The sequence below is a fragment of the Musa acuminata genome, chromosome BXJ1-8 (assembly GCF_036884655.1).
Source record: "Musa acuminata AAA Group cultivar baxijiao chromosome BXJ1-8, Cavendish_Baxijiao_AAA, whole genome shotgun sequence".
NCBI lineage: Eukaryota > Viridiplantae > Streptophyta > Magnoliopsida > Zingiberales > Musaceae > Musa > Musa acuminata.
The window spans coordinates 14125085-14150087 of record NC_088334.1 but is presented as its reverse complement, the minus strand read 5'-3'; the positions used below and the strand labels follow the sequence as shown (position 1 = coordinate 14150087).

Here is a 25003-nt window from a genome sequence, read left to right as displayed (position 1 = left end):
TCATCACAAAGACGCTGCTCATTCTGATGATTAAAGGAAAAGAAAGGATGAAGACGAAATTTAAAACTGCGGGTACAAAATGTTTTCTAGGCAATGCGTTCAGAAAAGTCAGATTTTGATTCACGGTACCTAAGAGGTTCGCTCTTGCCCCAGCAGTGGGGCCCTGAGGCATATGTCAATTTGCGGGAGGCAAATATGATGCTGGTAAGATAAAAGTTTTATTGGAAACACTAATCGAGTTAGTTACTTTTGAACAAATCAATGAATCTCTTGGTGTCCCTTCTACAAAATGTTTCTACATTTAAACCGTGTTCGTCCGTCTCATGGTTGCATACACAAAGATTTGCCTAGAAAAATGAGCCAACGCAGATCCAAAGCTGATGTTGAGAGGCCCACTAGGAAACCCCATCAAGATGCTGCATAACCTGAAGGTTGATTCTTCCAAGGGGCCAAGACAGGTCCTGGTAAATTTGTAGCTGAGCAGGGACGCTGTTTGCATTGTACAACATTCGTTAATCCTTTAACTGAGCTTTTGCTTGTTTAATGCATCTGATGAGCAAACATCCCCTCGACAAAGTGGGCAGACCCTACACAGAATACATATATGCCAAGGGTTAGACATGGATGAAAACAACAGTGAGTTACCATGGATAAAGTACAGCTCAAATTTTACCATAAATCATGACATGACATTCTTCATATGCAACAGCAGCATCGAACTTCCTCAAAAATAAAAATAAAAATAAAAACAGCCACATCAAATTACTGATAACTAAACTTTGTTCATTCTTAGTTTCCTTTTAGCATGTTGTATTGATGTTTTCTTTGCCATTTTTTCCCTTTTTTTGTAAGTATCCCTCGGAATCTCCTAATCGTGATGGAAGACTGATTGTTGCAAGAGTGTGACTCCCCCCCCCCCCCCCCACAGCTTCAGACGATGATAACACTGACAAATCTTCTCAGATTTCACAAGTTTGCAACTTACATGCCTTGTAACAAAGAGAGTGTCACCAAATTTGCACAACTCTCTTGAGAAGCTATACCACCAATTTTACCAAAAAAAGGTCAACAAGATGGATGCATGGCAACAATTGCTATTTTGAGGTTAATTTGCCATTACAAGAGCATACAATCTCATCAAGATACAAATTAAGAAGTATTAACATTGGCCACAAAAAGAAAAGGTTTAACAAATGAAAGAACAAGAAACAAACACGAAGGTTGAGTTGCAAACCTCTAGTTGACACTGATCCCAAAAGAATGTGTTGTTTACATTCAAATATACAACTATAACACATTATAAGCAAACTTATAATAGACAAACTACTAGAGCAGTGTATCAATCCTTCAAATCACTTTGTGTGCAAGTAGCCTCACGATAACTTCTGAATCCTAAAATGTTTGCAAATCAGTTAGTTTCATATTGCCGATGGATTCTCTTATGTATGGGAGAACTGCTAATGCTGTAGGGAGGCATTTTAGATGTGTAGATACTATCAAGCCTAAAGCTGAGTCATATGTAGAGGCTGAAGCCTTGTGTAGACTGATCCAAGGCTTGCAACTATGAAAGATATTATTAATCAAGAACTTCTGGCCAGACAATAGAATTGATTTCATACTAATAAATGGTTCAAATGTATTTTTGAGAACCTTGACTTTTTCTTTTTCTTGTATTTGGCTGGTTTCCTTATTCATCACTCCTAGCTACGTATTTTTTCTACAATGTCTCAAATACACAATGTTCATCATATCGAGTGCCTCTACAGAGTGCCTTGTACACAAATATTCCACATGATTATTGTATTATAGCAAAAGTATGAGATTATTCCTTTTCATAGAAGTCCACATACTTGGGTTCCTACAAAATCAATCATAACATGACAGACAAAATTGTAGAATCCAATCTTTTCCTTGCAGGCCAAAGATATGCAAGGAACTGCTGGAGTAAATATGCATATAGTTAGAAGCAATATAATGAATTTTTGGACAATCCTGGCCCACGTTTATTTTTGTTCTATCCACTCGATATGAGAAAACATGTATGGTTCTCTCGTGGGGCTGACCCGCAGAACCCACATATCAAATACACTGTTTTACAAAACTTATTCAAGTAATTATTTTCTGTCAGATCATCGCAGTCCTAGGATCTAATCCTGCCTTTACTACTTACCTTTCACAATATATATATATATATATACTCAAGTAACTATTCCTTAACTAAGAGTATAAAATTTAAAAGGGAAAGGACCCTTTTTTCCATGCCACACAGTATGGGACAGCATGCATTAGTTCCATACCTGAGGTATGTCAACATAAGGTTTTCAATACCGTTCCATACCGCCCGATATGGGTGGTACGTACCAGTCGGCCAGCTGACCGACACGCAGACCACTACTAAGCTGTCACGCACTTAACTGGTTTTGCCTAAGTCCCGGCACCCTTGCGTGTCCATCCGCAAAGGTCTGCCTCCCCAAAACCTCCTATGGTCCCTTAGGACCTACAAAAGATAAAACGAGTTAGAGAAAGCGTCTCACTCAGGATCCACAAGCAATCATTTCAGCAAACACTTCATAGCCAATGCAAATTTCAAACAGATTTCACAAGCTCTGAACGGTCGCACAACAAAGGGTCTAAAATGATCCATTATAGATCCAAATACTCATAAGTGTCCACATGACACGACATTTATTTGCAAGCCTAAGACGACCACCAAAACCAAAGAAAATGAGGCTGCTAAGCCTACTGTCAACCCTTTACATGCTATGAAAAGCATAAACAAAACCGAAAGACACGAACATACATGAGCATTACATCAAATACCTCATTTACAGTTTTGTCTATGACATTCTCCCTCATTTATTCCTTTGACATCCTCGTCGAAGCCTTTGCAGACGTTGCATCTCCTCACCTTTGCTGAGTCTTCAATTTCTACTCCAATTGCAATGTACCTCTTGGCTCCCAACTGCACTCTGCCACTATTGTTGAGTAGTCGAACTTTGATCCGTCATGCTGCTTCAACTCACCAATGACTTTGACTCCGATGTGGAGTCGACTGAGTTGTGCTAATCCTTATTGTTTCCTACGGATCTCTCAAATGAAGGAAAAAACTATCCTTAGTATACATCAGTCTCTCAAATGCCTCATGCCGCTTAAACTAGATGGATGCTTGTTGGAGCTTTAATGAGTATCGCCTCGTAGACTTTAAAGTTTTTGGGTCCTTCATAAAATTTGCCCATCAATTCTTCTTCCACTTAGTCGTCACTTCCAAGTAGGTTCGCATCACTTCCGCTTTCGATTGACATTCTGTTATGAAATGAAACGGATAATCTACTCTCAATAGCACTGATCACCATTGATGAGGATTTGACAACTATTATCTTCCATTAGGTTTCTTCGAAGGGTCTTTGAACCTGAGCAGAGCTCCTCTGCTGGATAGATAAGAGAATTGGAATACTCGATTACGCCCATTCTCTTAAGAGTTGAGAAGGCAAAGGTTACTTGACTTCACTCCACCTCCTCAAGGGTTGTACTCCATGCATCGAGCTGGTTACTAGCCTTCGCCCGCTCTTTGCTCATATTTTTTAAGCACTCGAAGTGTTTGCACTCCTTACTGTCACGGACTTAGCTGGTTTTGCCTAAGTCGTGTGGCACCCTTGCGTGTCCGTCCACAAAGGTCAGCCTCCCCGAAACCTCCCACGGTCCCTTAGGACCCACAAAAAAGAGAACGGGTTAGAGAAAACGCCTCATTCGGGATCCACAAGCAAACATTCCAAGAAACACTTGATAGACAATGCAAATTACAAACAAACTTTACAAGCTCTGAACAGTTGCACAACAAAGGGTCAAAATGGTCCATTAAAGACCAAAAATCTCTCACAAGTATCCACATGACACAACCTTTATTTACAAGCCTAAAGCGGCCACCAACCCAACTAAAATGGGACTATTAAGCCTTCGGCCGTCCCTCTACATGCTGTATAAAGCATGAACATACCAAAAGACACGGACATACATAAGCATTACATCAAACATCCTGTTTCGAAGTTTGTCCGTGACATTACGTTGAGTTAGCTACTATGATTCACCTTCTCAATGCCATCGAACTTCTGGAATACAAAAAGTTTTCACCCCCAACTTAGAGCAAGTCTCTAATAGTTTTAGTCGCCTTTGGGATTACACCGTCTTCTCCATCATCTTTGTCGCCTACTCCTCTGAGTCGCAAAGGTACAGCACCGCGTACTGCCTACTTTGTTCCTCGGTCGAGCACTCTTGCGTTGACCTGAAGTCCTCCACTTTTCGTTATCTTAATAAAAAGCTCGTTGACACCGGTCTTACGAAGTTCCCTGGCCTCTGCCCTTCAGCCTTGTCTCGGAACTTAGAGTTTTCCTCGGCATTCTCCACCTCCTTGGCCCCTTTCACGACCAAGCACTCTCCCTCCAGGAGAACAAAGAATCGATGACTTCAAGGATGTCCCACCTCTACGGTACCATAGCATTGCCATGCCCATAGCCCTACTATCTATCGCCTCGCATCTGCGCCCCTTTCTTTGCGATCGGTAGATCTACCTTTGTGGCACCGTAGCATTCCTCCGAGTCCACCTCAATTCTAACCGATACTTGGTTTTGAATAACTAAGTCCCTTTGGACTCGTCGTCGCTTCCTCGCCCCTTTCAACCCCCTACTTCAACACCTCTGTGTTCTCCGAGCAGTTCCCCTTGGTCGATGGAAAAACAGACTACAACTCCTATGCATGGCCGTCGCCATCATGTTGTAGGGTTCGCATCGATTATGTTCTTCTTAGCTTCCTTGGTAGTAACGTTCGCTTACTCGGTCTTGTCCTCTGACTTGTCGAGCTCCCTTAAGTGAATATGAGCTCATTCGAAATTCTCCCTCGGTGGTAAACAGCCCTCATATGCTGATAACCAAGACTTTTATTCAATGCAAAATTTGATGCACGCATGAAAAACTCGCCTCTACAATACCATGGCATTCACTCCTTGAATCTATAGTCTTTCTTGTCGTCATGTTGTTCACTGAAGTGACGCTCCCAATAGCCCCCCATCATACCTTCGTATGATCTAGTCCCTTGCAGGACTAGTTTCGTGTGTATCGTATTGCCATGAACTGTTCCATCACGATCCGCTGCACCATGTCACCTCCTACTGCTATCACCATTGCATTATGATCATTGTGGGATGAACTTAGATTGTGATCCCTTCATATATGGCCTCTGCCAACACATCGCAAGGCCTCTTCCACCTTCGATTGTGTTCGCTCCTTTGGCAATCGACCTTCGTCCACCTGCTCTCGGGTCACACCTAGACGAAGCACAGCTCTAGGACAGTCTATTGCCTAATAGCTCTTGAAGTCCACCGACTTCGCTAAAATTGGTGCACCATCAAGATCCTGGGCCTTTGCCCCTACCAGCACAATCTCCGCTGGCACCGTTTCTTTCATGGCGACTTGAATGACAACATCGTGACGTATTCTTCAAGAGTACCCGCCTTCGCATCCTCTTACCCCGTGCCAAGGCCTTCTGAACCCAACTTCGCCTCTGCAAGTTGAGTCGTCTTGGTTCCTTCGTCAAATACTTCTCCGAGATAGGGTGCATGTGCCTCGAAGCTCCTTTCGTCTTTGGCACCATACAGGATGAGTCCGCTCCATTAGAATAAAGGACCCATAGAACGACACGATCCCGCTCTTGCCTCTGCAAAAGTTTATGTCCTTGACCTCTGTCCAAGGAAAGTTTCATGCTTTCACTCCATATTGCATCTTCTATGCTGACTCCCTTCATGCGGCTTAAGTACTTCACTTCTCGATTTGCATTGAGTTGATGGTGGCCCTCGTGCCCATCATTCCACAGGTCAACCCTCCATTGAGTCTGATCTCCATATCAAGTCCAAGTGTGCCTTCATTTTGTGTTGCCTTGGGTTGCTCCCCCACTTTATCTCGCAATGCATCTAATAATGCATTACCTCATACGAGATCATACGATAACTCCTCGCCACTCGCTCGATCCGTTGAGCTTTGTGGGGTTATTGTCTTGAGGTACTCCTCAACATGTACAGTCTGTTGCACATTATTCTTCCTCTGGAGAACCAAGACTTATCCCTCCAAGGTATTTATCCCGTTGAAACAACTTCTCTCTTCGCATCCTTCCCTTTGGAAGTTTCGGAGACCATCATTGCCTTAAACTACTCCGCCTTGCTGAACAAACTATGCATTATTCTGCCCCCGCAAATGCACGTGCTAGATTAGGACTTCTCGCCAATAAAGCCCCTACTGCACCCCTCAAGGCCTAGCAACATGCTGAACTCGCTGCACACTTTAGCCTCCTACGGACGTATCCTTCTCATGCCGAAGAGAAAGTTTCAATGCTTCATGGCATTGAGTTTCGATCGTCTTGAGATGGCCACGAACATCCCATCGTCCGCATACAAACTCTTGCATGAGTACCGAATTCTTCGAGTTAGCAATTCCCCTCACCTCTGTGAGCTTTGCACAACTCTTTTAGTCAATGAACAACCCATTCCACCTTGTATAGTATGGTCCTTTACCAAGCGTCTCGCTTGCCTTGAGCACCATCAAGTATAGTTGCCAACATTGAGCCGTAGCTCGAACTCAGCCATCCCAACCTTTGTGCGCTACGCATTCTTCCCAGCTTGCTTGTCCTTGTGATGCCTATTGCGCGAAAGGTTGGTCATTCCTCTGAATGTCAATCTCAGATACCCGCTTCACTAAGTGACTCCTTTTCCCTACATCTCCATGCTTGTTTCCCCAAACGATATGCGTGCTAGCTGCCCTCAACACATCCTCGCTATGTCCCCCACATTTGCATGCCAAGTATTTCTATGTGTGCTTGTCCCGCTCCAATACCATATATCACGCACTTAGCTGGTTTTGCCTAAGTCGTGCGGTACCCTTGCATGTCCGTCCGCAAAGGTCAGCCTTCCCGAAACTTCCTATGGTCCCTTAGGACCTACAAAAGAGAAAATAGGTTAGAGAAAATGTCTCACGCAGGATACACAAGCAATCATTTCAGCAAACAATTCATATCCAATGTAAATTTCAAACAGATTTCATAAACTCTAAACGGTCGCACAATAAATGGTCCACTACAGACCAAAATACCCACAAGTGTCCATATGACACAACCTTTGTTTGCAAGCCTAAGACGGCCACCAAAACCAAACAAAATGAGACTGCTAAGCCTATTGTCAGCCCTTTACATGCTATGCAAAGCATGAACAAAACCAAAAGACACAGACATACATGAGCATTACATCAAACACCTCGTTTACAATTTTGTCTGTGACAAGGCGGTATCAAGTATTTGGCTGCAACGAGGCGAGGCGAGGCGAGGAAGAAGAGGGCATTCGAAGAAGAGGGAGAAGCATCGAAGAAGGGGGAGAATCATCGAAGAAGAGGGAGAAGCATCGAGTGGGGGCAACAAGGCGAGGGGAGGGGAGGAAGAAGAGGGCGTTCGAAGAAGAGGGAGAAGCATCGAGAAAGAGGACCGCTAAGTCACCGATACGTCGTCACTAGCGTCTCGATGAAACTGAGCCCATAGAACCTCGACGCGAACTTATCTTCCACGCCCTTTCTCGATCCCAAACCGGCGTCGCCCTCCCTCGACGATCCCTGTCGATCAATTAATCGATCGACCAACACGAAAGATTTAATCCCCTATCAAGAACCAGGAGGTAATAGCGATGAGAGTCGTACCTCTTTGTAGGAGGAACTGGAGACGAGGGGATTGGGGGAGGCAACAGCAAGAGAAACGGAAGAGGCGGTCACGAGGAAGGCGGCGAAGACCCCGGAACCTTTGTAACCCTTCCAAAGGTCGTAGCCGAAGGGTTTCTCCTCCCCACCTCCTTGACATCAAAGGCCGCAACCAAGGCGACGAGAAGGCTATGGGTTTTGAGAGAACAACGAGCATACCTAAAATTATAATTTATATTTTTTCTTTAAGCATACCGCTCGGTACCCCGTACCGAGCAAAGCTCGAAATCTTGGTACGGTACGAGATTAAAAACCTTGTGTCAGCATTACAATGAGGTACATGATTTTCTGACTATTATAGGTTCTCTCCTTTTTCTTAATCACCTAACTTCCAACCAAGGTTCGCCGTACCGTACCGTACCGACGTTTCGACCCGCGCTCGGTACGGTACGGTACGGGTGTACCGACCGGTATACCGAGGTGTACCGAGCGGTACACCCGATTTCACCGATTTAACCCTCCGAAAATACCTGAAAATTAAAAAAAAAGTTAGGATAGGGTTTTCAAGTTACAAATAAATATAGTAATAGTATAAGTTTAGCAAAATCAATGTAAATTAGGTAAGAATAGCATCACATATCTTTTTCGAGCTTTGAGGTAGTCTTGTTCGAGGTTCGTATTTCAGCTCGTTATAGATTGAAATATCTACAGAAAAATTAGTTGAATTGTTAGACTATTTTGTTACAATATAAACTCTAAAATTCAAATAAATTAAATAATCATATATCTAGATATACCTTATTGTTAATTCTACCACCAAAACGAACGACGGGCCTCCACGGGTGGTGGATCAGGGTCCTCGATCCGATACATATCAATATGATACGTTTGTTGGACCCAATCATGAAATTGATCCCATGACATAGTGTATTGATACACCGTATGCCATTGATGCATCAATGTGGTGCTGATCGTAGACTGATCGTCATGAATCATATTTGTCCGAGGCAGCTCTTGAGGCATATATTGATGTTGTTCTGTATCATGCTGTTGCTCAGAGAAGGATGACCAACTATCACCATACTGTTGTTGCCCATATGATTCTCCATAATACGATTGCTGTGAATACGATGAGTCTTTTTCTGTGTCTATATCATGTATGCTCTATCGTATTTGTTCATATTCATCCACTGCCTTCCCCTTCCCCTTCCCCTTCCGCGCATAAACTTGACCAGTACCTTGTCGAGTTCCATGATCTGAATCTTGAGTGGCATATGTAAAATATTGCTCCTCAGTCCATTCACCACCCTCAAGTTGTGTAGACGAGACCAACGACTGCCCGGCATCACCGCCATCATCTGTCGAGGCACTGCTGTCCGTGTTGCTGTCATGTCTCTGGACCAAGCGAGAAAGAGAATGTGATTGTGAAGGTGTCTCGTCGCCCGACTCGATTCTTTCCAACGATGCAACTGATGCTACTGCCTTCCCCTTTACCTTTGCACGTTGGGCGGACGAGTGTGACCGTTGGGTATCGGTAGTTCCTCGAGCAGTTTGACTCATACCATGTTGTAATCGAGGGGGATTTTCCACCTGTTGGGGTTGTGCTTCTTCTTCTTCTTCTATTGCCTCGGTGATAAAATGCGAAGGACGCTGAGGATCTCCCGCCTCATCAAGTAGAGGATCCTCTTGGTTCTCTGCTGCTTCAACCCAATCTAACATTGGCTCTGAATCTTCGTTGTAGAATTGGAGGTCAATGGGATCAATATCTGGTTCCTCTAGCTCCTTATCCAACTCAGCACATCGCAATTTTAGCCGCATGTTATAATGGACATATACTAGTTTCTCTAACCGTCTGTAGGAGAGTCTGTTGCGGACCTTCGTATGAATCAATGCAAACGTTGACCAATTACGTTCGCAACCACTAGATGTTGTTGTCTGTGAAAGTATACGAACGGCAACCTTCCTTAAATGTGGTGCATCGCCTCCAAATTGTAGCCACCACTCGACTGCAAAAAGATATAAATAAGATTTTATTAGCATAACAAATAATCAACATTAAATATAATTGATAATCAATATACATAACTTTTCCTCACCAGGATCCATAGTGTAACGGCACGATACAGCTACAACGTCGGAGAATGAACCAATTGTTTCTCGAAATAATCGACCCTCCATAAGAGCATCGGTTGCCTCGGTAGTGTTTGGCAAAAGCCGATATATAACATTTCGTAGTGTCGTTAGGAAATTATTTTGCGTTCCGAGAGCATATCGATATTGAATTGCTGGGTTTAGATAATACGCTGCAAAACATAATTTTGTTAGTATGATTTTTTATTATCTAAATAATAATAAATTAAATTATTCTGAATATGAATTTACCTGCATTATGGATATCTTGATCCATATGAACATCGGTCCGACGATCAATGATTCGTACGTATTGGTCGACCTTAAAATCATCTTTGAATGCTTTCCTGACCTCCTCTCTTACTGAAATCAACATATATTTAAGATACGGCATTTGTGGACGTTTGTCCATATCGACCTTATGGAGGACAATATAAAGTGGTTCCACACCTTTTATGATTTCTGCTATAGTATCCCAAAATCTAGAGGAAAGAATGGCCTTTTCTATCTTCTTTCCATTACTCAATTTTGAATATCTGGATTCAGACCACTCTTGTGAGCTAGTCATTGCCTTCAAGCCTTGCCTTTTTTGCTGTAATGACTTTAATGCAATAAAATTGGTAGCAAACCGAGTAATTCCAGGTCGAAGTACCTCACCATTTACATACTTTTGCATTAATGCGTTGACCCAATGATGATTATATATAAATTTTGTAATTGATTGTGCTCGAGCTACACATTTTTTGACCGCATCCAACTCACCAATATCCTTCAACATTAAATCTATGCAATGAGCTGCACATGGAGTCCAAAACAAAGTTTTTCTTTTTTCCATCAATTGCAAACCGGCCTTTTTGAAATTCGCTCCATTGTCGGTTATTATTTGTACAACATACTGTGGTCCAATCTCCTCTACCATAGTGTCCATCAAGCTCTCAATGTAGTTTGCATCTTGGATCTTTTCAGAAGCATTAACGAACTTATGAAACACCACTCTTCTATTGCAATAAACAAGAAAGTTGATGATACTCATTCTTGTTGGTCATGTCCAACTGTCACACATCAATGTCACCCCATATTCTTCCCATTGCCTCTTGAAGGATTTGATCCAATCCTTTATTTCTGCCACCTCCTCATCTAAGTACACGCCATGAATCTCCTTTGGTGTTGGAGGTTGGATCCCCGTGCCAGACTTTTGAATAGAAGAGATCATGCTTTGATAATATGGACCTTTGGCTGTGTTGGCTGGAATCCTATGAAAGTTAAACCATTTTGAGATTGCCTTCCCAATATCCCGTTTTTTTTCTTTTGTGTATGCATCGTCAATCCGTGTCTGTTTCGCTGTTTGTGAGGGATAGGCTTGCGGATCAAAATCAACAATATCTAGTGCGGACCTCCTGCCAAGACTTCTCATAAAACCACGAAGTCCACCATATCTCATGCTACTAGTTCGGCCTAGTTGAGAAGGAGCAGTTGGTTGCCTCATTCTGGTTGACCTCTGGATTCCACTACCAGTGCCATGCTCAAATTGTGAGTTAGGTCGTCGATGCCTCATTGCTTCATCGACCGTATACTGATGCTCCAATGATGCACGAATCCCAGCTGTGAGATCCGGGTCGACTTCATCGCCGCAACCCTCATACTGATCATAAACCGGTTCCTGTGTAGCCCTATGATATTCTTCCTCAACTCTTGTCTTCTTTTTTAATGTATCTTCCTTTGTTTGTTTAAGCTTGCTTTGAAATAATTTACGGATCTCCGTTGGAACTTTCTTGCATTTTGCAATATTAGGATACCAACCAGCCAAATGCATTTTCACTCGAGTTATTCCTCCACCTTTGCCAATGTAGTCACAATAAATACATTGCCAATGATGACGGTTTCCATCTAGCTTTCGGGCATGAACCCATGCATCATCATGTGGCTGTTCCTTTGATGCCATGATCCTATCAAATTTAAATCAAATAAACTATAAAGTATAAATATATTAAATTGACCAAATATCGATCATAAATCACTAATCACAACATTAAGTAATTTTATTAAAACATAACTAATTATATTTTATTATCATAAATATGTTACATGCATAAAATAAGTATTAACATCATTAGATACACTAATTACGCGATTAACATAGTTAATTTTTCACTAATTTCTTCTCTTTCAACACTATAAACATGACAAACACCCTAATAGATATTAAAAATATTAGATTCACATAAAATCAAATAAATTTTGATTAAATCATCGTTAAAATGACTAATTACAGTATTAAATAACTTTAATAAATTATAATTAAACTTATTTTACCATCATATATATGTTAAATACATAAAAGAAACATTAAATATGTAATTTTAATCCAATATGATTCAAATTATGATAATTATCATTTATCTACACTAATTATACGATTAATATAGTTAATTTTTCACTAATTACTTCTCTTTTACCACTATAAACATGACAAATACCTTAATAGGTATTAAAGACATTAAATTGATATAAAATCAAATAAATTTCGATTTAATCATCATTAAAATAACTAATCGCAGCATTAAATAATTTTAATAAAATTTAATTAAACTTATTTTATTATGATAAATATTATTCACTATTTACTATGCATGAAAAACACTAACCATAATCTTAAATATCTTAATTACTCTCTAATTAAAGAAAACGAATACATACCTCTTGATTAGAAAGTTCTTCCTCTTAATCTTCCCAAATTAGCCTCAATTGAATTCACAAATCGTTATTTTATAGAGTTTAGGAGAGAAAAGAAAAGTTTGAGAGAGTTTAAGAGAGTATAATGAAATAGGGGAGAGAAGATTGGTTTAAATAGGAGGAGAAAGGGCTCCAACGGTCAATTTGACCGTTGGAGCACTGTAGCACTGCTACAGTGTGGTAAATTTCGACCGTTACCGAGTGGTACCGGTCGAAATCGACCGTTACCGAGTGGTACCGGGCGGTAACGGTCGAAATTTCGACCGTTACCGCCCGATATTACCCCGTATCGTCCGATACGGGTTTTTTTGGGTGTACCGCCCGGTAGCAGGTGGTCCGCGTACCGGTCACCTATCGGACCGGTACGTACCGCCCATACCGGGCGGTACGATTCGATAAGTCAATCCTTGCTTCCAACTACCATACTTTAGAGTTGGTAACTTGGTATTGGCTTGGCATGTCGGCAAATACTGATACAACAGCCAGCTCCCATGGCCCATTTAATTGTACCAAGATCCTTGATAATGATATCCATTGAACTTCACTTTTAAATGTTTAAGTCTGTGATCAAAAGAATAAAAAAAAGCCACTCGCACTTGAATTGGAAAGTGGATCTTCAACAAACATAGCAAGAGATGCTTGAGAACATTTTTTTATCTAGGAAATGCAGTAACCTTTTTAGATATGCTTTCTTGTTAAAGAAACAATAAAAAATAAGAAAAAATAAAGCTAGTCCAGAATTTTAGAATTTCTTAAGAAAAATAAAAGCAAGATACAAAAACCTAACATGATCTAGAAGTTGTACAATATGAGACTGAGGTAGCTTGAAAAAGATGACCTTGAAATGGCAAACTGAGGAAAATGCACTAGAAGGATACCTGTGAATTTCTTTCAACCACTTGTCTATACATGTTCGATGAAATTCGTGATTGCAAGGCAACATCCGTATGCAATCTCCTTCTTCATACTCCACAAGGCAAATATAGCATCTATCAATCAAATAGCAACCACGGGAATGTGTAATAAGCTTAATTGTTTAAACTTCAAGTGCAAAATTGTTCATTATATACAAAAATAATACCACTGAAAACAATGATATTATAACTTAAAAATACAAACAGCAGCAATCTATGAAAAAAAAAGCAACTTTCTGAGTACATAAGTTACACATTTAATTTCAATAAACCAGCATTTGATTGCAAATAGAATGTACATGTTGCTCCCTAACTGCTTAACTATCATACCTCAACATAATTATTATACCCTCGTCAGTGCAGCTGCAACCTATATTCATTTTTTCCCTTCTAATGCAATTTTTGTGTATGACTCAGAAAACAATCCTCTACATTATACAAACAACCTAAAATCATTGTTCATGCGCCCTATAATTTGCACAAAAAATTCTGTTTTTGGCTGGTATAACATGACAAAAATTCTGAACAGCTTGGATAACAAGCTACGGCAGATTATATAAAAGGAACATACTCTGTTGTTCACAGGCTATTGAAAGGGCAAGGCAAAACCAAGGGTCTGCATATCTAAGGTCAATGTTGGACACATGAACTGAAAAACTGTTTGCTGAATTCAGTGGCTATACTTGGGACCACAGATTGATTTCAGAGTATGACGTGAAGGATTTTTCAAGGATGCAATAGAGTTTTCTATTTCACTCACACTTTCCTGTAAACATAGTTATCTGAAAGTCACTGTATCACAGACTAGTCATATCTACAGTGCATAGTTACAGATATACTATTTCCAAACAATGGACAAACAATAAGGGAAAACAATTATTACAAGCTTGCATAAAACCATTTTATGCCTATGTACATTCATATAATAAACATGCACTTCATGCATGTAAAAATATACATAAGATCCTTCGAATTTAAAAAAAAAGGAAATGGAGGGAAGTAAAGTGATAACTTGGCTAGAATGACAGAAAGATTTTCACACCAATGGGGTACTTGGAGAAAAACAATGTGTTCTATACATACACATGTATAAGTTAGTGTACTACATGTAATTATGCAAATGTATTATGCTCCTAAGACATCTTTCCTATGTCCATGCACATTGAACTTGTGACAGAATTTAATTGTAATCATAAGAATCGCAGAAGCATTTCTAACAAAACATGCTTGTGTCTGAGACTACATATTGTACTATCCTAAGATTTATCAGATTGATCTCCTCTACAGCTTAGAATACAGAAAATACCACAGAAGTCTAAACAAAATCATTTACGACAGTCAAATTTAGGCTATATGGATTACAAGAAAGCGACTTTAGTAATTTAAATAAAGTATAACAATGCATCTAAGCATCTAAAAGCTACATGATCAAAAAAACCTTATATTCAACGAGAATATTTAATAATGAAGGTCCAATGTGACATTTAAGCAATTGCCAGCATGTTTAATTAGAAGCACTTAATAATTTTCATCAGTAAAAGACAAGGTGTTTTTCATAACTTTTAAACAAGGAGCAGCAGGAAAACTTCACAGATAAGTAAAAGGGCAACCAAGAAAAGGAGTGATTCTTACTGTGCAGCCTCCTCGTTTTGGGTTTTTGATGGCTTGTTATATATTTTTATTGGAATACACTCTACAACCTCCTTTGGTGCAGGAACTGAACCGATGGATGAAAAAGATGGTCGAGAAGATAGAGCTATGGACTGCTGGTGGATTTCATCCAAAACCTAAAAGAGTTGCATAAGAAAAACAGGAACTGAACTGTATGTATGTATGTATGTATGTATGTATACATACATATACATATATATACATATATACATATACATATATATACATATATACACATATATATATATATACATATATATGTATATATATGTATATATGTGCATATATACACATATATACATATATGTGTATATATGTATATATATATATATATGTGTATATATGTATATATATGTATATACGTATATATATGCAAGGATTGAAATATCGTACCATACCGGAGTTTAGACATTCGCTTGGTATGGTACGGTACTGTATACCAAGTGATATTTCGTTCGGTATATATATATATATATATATATATATATATATATATATATATATATATATATATATATATATATATATATATATATAAAATTCAGCGACATCGCTTCACCGAAGCGACATCGCCTCTCTCTTCTCCCCAAGCAGGGATACGTTGCCGAGGCGACGTCGCAAAAAAAAGGCGACCCTATATATATATATATATATATATATATATATATATATATATACCGCTTGGTAGTGGGCGGTCTGTATACCGATCTGCTGACGGACTGATAGATACCGCCCAGTACGAACGATATTATTCGAAATTATAATCCTTGTATATATGTATATATATGTATGTATATATGTATACACATATATATATGTATATGTATACATATACATATACATATACATATATATATATATATATATTTTATACAACAAATGTTTTTGTCCAAGTTCATATTCACTGTTCCATCATACCTCAAACAGTGCTTCAGCTAGCATAACAATTCTTGATATGCTTGCCCTAGTGTTTGTGTCATCATCAGGATTGGCAGTTTGTCTACTTGTTCTGCATGTGCACCGGCTTGTTCGATGCTGACCAGATAAAATACATGATCTGTCATGACCTGACAAACTCTCAAACCGGCTACCAAGTCGTTGAAGAGCACGAACCTGCAAATAAAAAACAAATTCTGTGATTATTGCATAAATATGAGAAACCACAAAGAGACAATCCAAATTGTCCTACCTGAGATCTTATTCTTCTTCTCCTTTCAAGGAAAGCTGATCTATGCTCCAACGCATCATGATGCACGGTTCGCCTATTTGAGACACTATCATCGCCAATATCCATAGATCTAGCAATCCGACGAAGGTTACTACTAGAGGAATCAGACAAAAATCCACTAATCCTGTGGGAAGAAGGTGTTCTTCTTGCACCACCCAAGGCTCGTCTTCCACTAGCCTGCGCACTGGACCACACAGACCTATCTTCCAGGAAAGCAGGATAAAATAAACCATCAGAAAATGGAGTTCTCCTGAGAACTCTATCACGGAGCCTTCCAACACTAAGTGTTCTGCTAAACCTTACACTACCTTCCAAAGGTTCTTGGGGTCCAAGCCTTCTATGAGAATGCCTTGTATTCCTGGATTCTACAAAGCTCCTATTAGAATATTGACTAAATGTAGCCTCTCTTTCTGCATTAATTCGACCTGCATTCTGGGATGAGCTCATTTCCAGTGTGCTGCCACTTTGTGTATCATTTCTATCCACAGAACTATCAAGATTTACTAAAACATGTTCTCCCATGTCACTTCTTGGAACAGAGAGACCAGTAGAGAGGAGAGAACGGGACCCTGACGAACCCAAACTGACTGCTCTGTTAAGCCTAAAGCTGATTCCATCTGGGATAAAGTTAAAACGAGAATGTAACCTGCCAGAAGTGCCCGATGATCGATCAACTACAGCATTTGAAGAACTGCTGTTGGGACCCAGTTCGGTCTGTGATGTACCCTCATCAGCTTCTCCACTTTGTTCAACATCAGAAGAATGCAGCAAAGGCAACTTGTTATGACAAGCAACTGCAGCTTTATCACAATCATCATCATTTCCTCCACTTGATTTACTGTTTGCTTCATCAGCACAAAAGGTGCCTTTAGGTCTCTCATTCTCTTCTGTCTTCTGCAATCACAGGAGAAAGCTCTTATTCATGCACAAAGGCTCTAGACTAGAAGAAAATAATCATCAAAGAATAATTTAGATTCGAAATTGAATAAGTAATAATTAATTTTGCTTAAAAAAAAAGAATAGTTTGTTTTACAAGATTTGAGGTTAACAAGAAAGCAAGTCTACATAAGATACCATAGGAATTAGCTTTGTGTAGGGTTTTTAATTTGCCCTGCAAAATCCATCACATGATTATGCTTACTGATAGAATGTGTCAGACAAAACCCATTGGCTACGAAGGTCCCTTCTAAAGGAAGCTAAAATGAAAAAAGTTTCTATGCCAATAGAGTGCAGAACAGCTCATAAATGTCCCACCTAATAATCATGGCATAAGTAAAAATGCCACTATGTGGCCAAAGATCCCTCTCCCGACTGCTTCTTTATTCCATAATAAAAGAAAATTAAAAGGGGTGAAAAACATCTATACATACTCAATGTTATGATAGGAATAATCTATCAAAAATTAGAATTTAAATTCTTTTTCAAGTTTCACACATTTCAAAAATCTTTTATCTGTGTTTAACAAATGGCAGCATCAAGCAAAAAGGTGAATTCAGAAATCTGCCAAGTGGAAAAGAGCCACTAGGTATTAACATCTAGACTACCATAGATAACTGACCCATTCTGTCCAGAAAATGTAGGTTTCTGATGGTACAGGCTTCTAAAAAATGTACAGATTTTAGAGGAAATTTGATCAAAATGTGTCAACTCAAAGATCTGCATTCAAAAGGGTAGAAGATCTCCATCATGGGGCATTACCAGAAAGTAACATAACACAGTCAGTACATTAAATGCTTTGCTTTGTTCAGTTAGCTAAAGATCGCAGATCAAAATAAAGAACAATTTTGTAATATATCATTCCCACCAGAAACTGAATGTTGGCATTCTAAAACAACACATAAGTAGCATGGTGTCCGAGAGAAATGGCACAAATATATTGTTGTCAAACTAATTAACATGGCCAGTTGTACACCAACAGAATCAGTCGACACTTCTCTTCTGATATCAGGCAGAAGAAATGAGCGTCTTTATAATTCAAGAGAATCTTTTGTAGCAATGTCTGTCGGCTTTGGCTTTTCATTGACACAGACCGCATAACACTTCTCTTCTGATATCAGGCAGAAGAAATGAGCGTCTTTATGATTCGAGAGCATCTTTTGTGGCAATGTCTCTCGGCTTTGGCATAGGGTTACGAACCCAATAATTTCTGCCTTATCAAAATTATTTAAAATAAATAAATAAAAGCTCCCTATCCAATGGGCTCACCACCAACAAGAAATAGATCCAGGGTTTCACAAGACAGATCAACCGTCATTATTTGAATCAAAACCAGAACAACGTCTAAAGAGACTGAAGAGAAGAAGAGATAGCCCACCTGATGGCCATCTGATAGAATGGAGGAGAGACCGAAGCAGGAAGAGTCGAATACCCTAATCCTTCTCGGTTTCGGCTTTCGGACCTTAACCGACGAAGACGCCGCCGCCGCCGCGTCCTTGCTACTGCCGGATCCCATCAGTTAGCTCCTCCGCTGCCCGCAATCCAAGGGTAATGCCACCACTCGTATCCGCCGAATGCTAGCTAAACCCCCATCAATCCCACGGCCAAACAAACAAACCCCACAAGAGGAAGAACCAGAGAGAAGAACCGAAGGGGAGGGAGAGGAGGAGGAGGAGGAGGAAGAGGAGGAGCAGAAGACGAGAGACAGCTCGATCCGCAAACGAAGGGGAAACCCTTGCTCCTGCTATTATAGTATTTATTACACACCGGAAATAATATATCTGTCTCGTTCTTATTAATAATAATATATTATTATTAATAGAGCTCTCGGGTGTTGAATGGTCAATCAGTCTCAGTCGACTGACACTACTGCCCCTCCCCCCTTTTTTTGTCTCATATAATAATAATAACAATTATTATTATTATACTATTATTGTTGATACAATCAATAACAACAATAATAATAATGACGATAAAAATTTTAATATTCGTTTGCTTTATATTAGAAATAGTTAAATCCAGGAATGCATGTGGAAGGGCGGAGCGAGCAGTTTGCGGTGGCTCTACATTGGCAACAAGATGCTATCGTACTTTTTTTTTTATTTTAATACTACAAGTGGTCGCAATTTAATTCCAGGGGGGACCTACTCGTGCCATTATGACAACTCCCCGTAGTTTCCTCGTGATCTAGGGCCTCCCCAATCCCCATTAGGATTAGTATCTATCGGTCATTTCTCCGTCCACCAAACGACTATATTTGCCCTATCGGAATGCGAAATCGTCAATCCGCTTCCTGTAATTACATTTGTTTCTATAATTGCAGACCCGTCCGTGTTCTGCTCGCATGCAAGCTGCAAGAGCTGCACCACGGGGCTCATTCAATGCTGGCCTATTCCCTTTGGTTAGGTCTCGGCTCCAGCTGTGATAATAATAGCCCCCAACCCGGGCTCTGACACTGCTAATTGCATGTTCAATTTAATAATCCTAATGGTGTTGAGAAGCAGTTTATCCTCTTTGAGATATTTTCCTATGATATTCACTTTATAAGATCTAAAATTCTTTTATTATGAGATTCATCTATATGAAGATATGCTATTCTTGAGTCAAGATATATGATCTTGATGTCATTATGATCTTCTTACTATTTTAGAGAAGATTTATTGTAAATCTGTTATCATTACTATTGATAGTGGAAGTTCGAGGTGGACTACGGTCCCATGGTTTTTCCCGTATTGAGTTTTTCACGTTAAAAATTTGGTCTTGATTGATTTATCACTCTATTGTTTATATTGTTCTGGTTGATATTTACATTTTGATATCAAGTTTGTATTTTAACAAAGAACCAATTTTGATACACAAAGAGGGAAAAAAATTATTCCGCTTTAACAGGTTTTTCCCAACAAGTGGTATCAAAGCAGTAGGTTATTTGGTACTAGTTTTTCTTATGTGATTAAAATGGAAGAGTCAGATTGTATGATTAAATTGAACCCATCAAATTATTCCACTTGGAGGCGTATGATGGAAGATCTACTTTATTACAAAAATTTGTATAAGCCTATCAAGGTTAAAGATAAACCGACGATGAAGAATAGGAAGTTCAACATAGAAAAGCTATTACCTATATTAGAAGATAGATTGATATAAACTTGCATAAGCATATTTTTGATGAAACCAGAGCTGATATTGTTTGGCAAATGTTAGAAAACCTTTTTGTGAAAAAAATAGTGAGAAATAGAATTTCTCTCCTCAAAAGGCTTATAAATTTGAAGTATAAAGATGGTGATAATACTGTTAAGCACATAAGTCTATTTCAGAGTCTTGCAAACAAGTTGGTTGCTATAAAAATGAATATAGATGATAAGATGCAAGAATTATTACTTCTCAACTCTTTACCAGAAAGTTGAGAAATGTTTATGATGATAATTTATAACTCCACGCTAGAGGAGACTCTAACTATAGATATGGTTAAAGATAGTTTGCTAAATAAAGATGCTAGAAGGAAAAAACAGGTTGAATCTTCTTCTAGTGCATTTATACTAAAAAACAAGAAAGACATGGAAGAAGTCATAGCACAAATTCACATGATTATAGAGGAATATCTAAGTCTAGAAGAGATATCAAATGTTTCCACTGTAATAGACTACGTCACATTAAGAAAGAGTATAGGTTTTGGAAGCGAGAACAAAATAAAATGAAGAAAAATGAGAAAGAGACCAATACAGTTGCTACCGAAGGTAATATCATTATTGTTTGTGATGACGGTTGTATCAGTCTTGCTGCTCATGATAGTATCTGGGTAATTGACTCTAGTGCTTCATTTCATGTTACTTCTCATATTGATTTTTTCAGATCTTACACTGCTGGTGATTTTGGTAATGTCAGAATAGGAAATAATGGTACATCTAAGATTGTGGATATTGGAGATATTTACTTTAAAACCAGTATTGGGAGCAAATTGATATTCAAAGATGTCAGACATGTTCCAGATATTCGTCTTAACTTGATATCTACAAGCAGACTAGATGATGAGGGATTTGCATATTATTTTGGTGAAAGCAAATGGAAACTCACTAAAGATTCTCTAATTATAGAAAGAGGAAATAAGCTTAACTCGTTTTTATGTCATGGAAGCTAAGCTACACAGATAAGAGATTAATACATTTCAAAAGGGTGAAAGTATAGATCTTTGGCATAAAAGACTTGGTCATATCAACGAGAATGGACTTCAAACTCTTGCTAGAAAGCAATTCTTACCAGAGTTGCAAGGTACATCTCTTAAATCTTATGATCATTGCTTAACTAGAAAAACACATAGAGTTACATTTTATACATATCCATCATCTAGAAAATCATATATTATTGATTTAGTTCATAATAATGTTTGTACTATACAAAATAGAACTCTTGGATGTGCTCTTTATTTTGTTACTTTTATTGATGACCATTCTAAAATAGTGTGGGCTTTTGCTTTAAAATCTAAATACCAGGTACTCGATGTTTTCAAATAGTTTCATGTCAATGCTGAAAGAGAAACTGGCAAAAAGCTAAAGTGTGCTCGATCAGATAATGGCGACGAGTACAGGGGTCCTTTTAAGAATTATTGCAAGTTTCATGGTATCAGACTTGATAAAATAGTTCCTAAAACTCCTCAGTAGAACGATGTGACAAAAAAGATAAATAGAACTATTGAAGAAAGGATTAGGTGTATGTTTTCCCATGCGAAGTTACCTAAGTCATTTTGGGGGAGGTTATGAGAACTACAATTGACCTGATAAATCTTTCTCCATTAGTTCCTCTGAAAGGTGATGTTCCAGAGAGAGTATGGAAATGAAAAGATATATCTTATAATCACTTGATAGTCTTTGGGTGTAAAGCATTTGTTCATATTCTCAAAGATAAATGTCCAAGCTTGATAATAAAACAAAAGGATATATCTTCTTGGGATATGGTCATGATAGATTATATGATCCAGTGAATAAAAAGATTATTAGAAGTAGAGATGTTGTATTTCTTGAAAACCAATTGTTTGATGATGATAATAATATTGAGAAGCCAAAAACCTCTATTTATATGCCTTAGAGTTTGGGTCAAGTTCCTTCACCTGTAGTTCATGATGATCATGGGGGAGATGAATAAGAAGATTATGGTGAGAATGTAAGTGATGATACTCCTACAGTTGATGATGCTGAACTAACTGAACAATCACCTCCATCACAAGTTGAGATTTCATTAAGAAGATCTACTAGAGAGTGATGACCATCTACCAGATATCCTCCATATGAATATATTATGTTTACTGACGGGGGAGAGCCAGAAACTTACCAAAAAGTTATTTTACATGAGCATAAAAATGAGCGGGTTAAAGCCATGCAAGAAGAAATGAGATCCTTGCTTGAGAACCATATACATGACTTAGTAAAATTGCTTAAAGAGAAGAAAGCTCTTAAGAATAAATGGGCTTATAAATTGAAGACTGAAAATAATAGCTCACAACAAAGATACAAGACACGACTAGGTGTGAAAGGATTCAATCAGAAGAAAGGTATTGACTTTGAAGAAATACTTTCTCTTGTGGTGAAAATGTCCTCTATCCGAGTTGTTCTTGGTTTGGTTGCCCGTTTGAATTTAGAAGTTGAGCAACTTGATGTGAAAACAATATTTCTTTATGGTGACTTAGAAGAAAAAACTTAAATAGAGCAACCAAAAGGTTTCAAAGTTAAGGAAAAAGAAAATATGGTATTTAAGCTTAGGAAAAGCTTATATGGACTCAAATAGGCACTTAGACAGTGGTACAAGAAGTTTGATTCCTTTATGATGAGCCAAGGGTATAATAGAACCATATCGGATCATTGTGTGTTTATGAAAAAAAATTTAGATGATGATTTTATTATTCTACTGCTATATGTTGATGATATGCTGATTGTTGGTCATGATGCTAGTAAAATTGAAAAGCTTAAAAGAGAGCAAAGTAAGTCTTTTGCTATGAAAGATTTGGGATCGGTGAAACAAATACTTAGCATTAAGATTTTTCATGATAGGAAGAAAAAGAAGATTTGACTATCTCATGAGACTTACATTGAAAAGATTCTTGAAAGATTTAATATTAGTAAAGTCAAAGCAATTTGTTCTCCACTTATAGGACATTTTAATCTTAGTTCGAAACAATATCTTATAAGTGAGAAAGAAAAGGAAGAAATGTTCAGAGTGTTTTACTCATCTGTAGTAGGCAGTTTAATGTATGTTATGGTTTATACTAGACCAGATATAGCTCATATAGTTAGAGTTGTCAGCCGATTTCTTTCTAATCCTAGAAAGGAACATTGGGCAATAGTAAAATGAATATTAAGATATCTAAGAGGTACTTATAGGTTATGTTTATGTTTTGGTAGTGATGAACCTATGTTAGAATGGTACACAAATGCAGACATGGCAGGTGATATTGATTCCATGAAGTTCACTTCGGGGTTCTTGATTACATTTACAGGGGGAGCAGTCTCTTGGCAATCTAAGTTATAGAATTGTGTTCATCTATCAACCACAAAAGCAGAATACATAGCAATTACTGAAGCCTGCAAGGAAACTTTATGGATGAAAATGTTTCTACATGAATTAGGCTTGAAACAAGAAGGATATACTATTTACTGTGACAGTCAAAGCACCATTCACCTCTCCAAGAATTCAATATACCATTCTAGATCCAAGTATATTGATGTAAAATATCATTGGATTTGTGATGTGCTCGAGTTAAAAGAATTACAATTGGAAAAGATGCATACCAATGAGAATGGATCAGATATGTTGACAAAGTCATTGCCTAAGGAGAAGCTTGAAGCATGTAGGCGAAGAGCGGGTTTAGTACAACTCACCATATAAGCAGGAGGGATAGCAGCGAGCACACGTGGCAAGAGATGGCAATGCAAAGAGAGAGAAGAACAAAGAGAGAAAAAGGAGAGAGGGCAACATGCGTGCAGAGAACGGTGGCAGCGCATAGCGAGAGAAAAGAGAGAGAGAGAAAGACGAGGAAGAAAAAAAGGATTCTGTGTTTTCTACTTAACAATTATGGGTTAAACTTTGTTAGTTTTGACCCAAATTTTATGTGGATAATCCTTGTAGCAAGTTCAACAATCCTAATAGTGTTGATTTATAGTTTACCCTCTCTAAGGTACTTTCCTGTGATATCCACTTTGTGAGACCTAAAATTCTCTTATTATGAATCCATTTATATGATGAAGATATGCTATTCTCGAGTCAAAATATATGATTTTGATGTCATTGTGATCCTCTTACTATTTTAGAGAAGACTTATTGTAAATATGTTATCATTACTATTGATAGTGGAAGTTTGAGGTGGACTACGGTCCCGTGATTTTTCCCACATTGGGTTTTCCATATTAAAAATTTGGTCTCACTATGTGATTAATTTATCACTCTACTGTTTATGTTGTCCTGGTTGATATTTATATTTTGATATCAAGTTCATATTTTGATGAGGAACCCATTTTGATACACAAAGAGAGAAAAGAATTATTTCGCTTTAATAGATTTTTCCCAACAAGTGGTATCAAAGCAGTAGGCTATTTGGTGCCAGTTTTTCTTGTGTGATTAAAATAAAAGAGTCATATTGTATGATTAAATTGAACTCATCAAATTATTCTACTTGGAGACGTATG

At 38.4% G+C, this 25003-nt stretch overlaps 1 protein-coding gene across 2 annotated transcripts; it reads right to left on the bottom strand.

Annotated features, from left to right (window-relative positions):
• Window positions 1-199: 199 nt before the first annotated feature.
• LOC103994565 (uncharacterized) lies at window positions 200-19075 on the bottom strand. 2 transcript variants are annotated; one of them, XR_010475930.1, is made up of 8 exons: window positions 18712-19075; window positions 16359-17291; window positions 16088-16282; window positions 15131-15285; window positions 13463-13573; window positions 9818-10024; window positions 9597-9727; window positions 200-587 (listed from the first exon to the last, which is right to left on the bottom strand). XR_010475930.1 is itself a non-coding variant. In XM_009414934.3 (6 exons), exons 1-6 carry the CDS (start codon window positions 18847-18849, stop codon window positions 521-523), a joined length of 1599 nt encoding a protein of 532 aa, XP_009413209.2. In that variant the 5' UTR covers window positions 18850-19074; the 3' UTR covers window positions 200-520. The 2 variants fall into 2 exon arrangements, 1 of the variants encoding a protein (XP_009413209.2); XM_009414934.3 differs by lacking the exons at window positions 9597-9727; window positions 9818-10024 and having other exon boundaries at window positions 18712-19074.
• Window positions 19076-25003: the final 5928 nt, after the last annotated feature.

What these genes read in the sequence shown, in the direction of transcription:
- LOC103994565 (XM_009414934.3), bottom strand. Translation starts at nt 18,849, where the DNA reads ATGGGATCCGGCAGTAGCAAGGACGCGGCGGCGGCGGCGTCTTCGTCG. An exon ending in CAAAACGAGGAGGCTGCACA is followed by an intron (nt 13,574 to 15,130) that starts GTAAGAATCACT and finishes TTTGATTGATAG; the next exon opens with ATGCTATATTTGCCTTGTGG. An exon ending in TGGTTGAAAGAAATTCACAG is followed by an intron (nt 588 to 13,462) that starts GTATCCTTCTAG and finishes TATTCTGTGTAG; the next exon opens with GGTCTGCCCACTTTGTCGAG.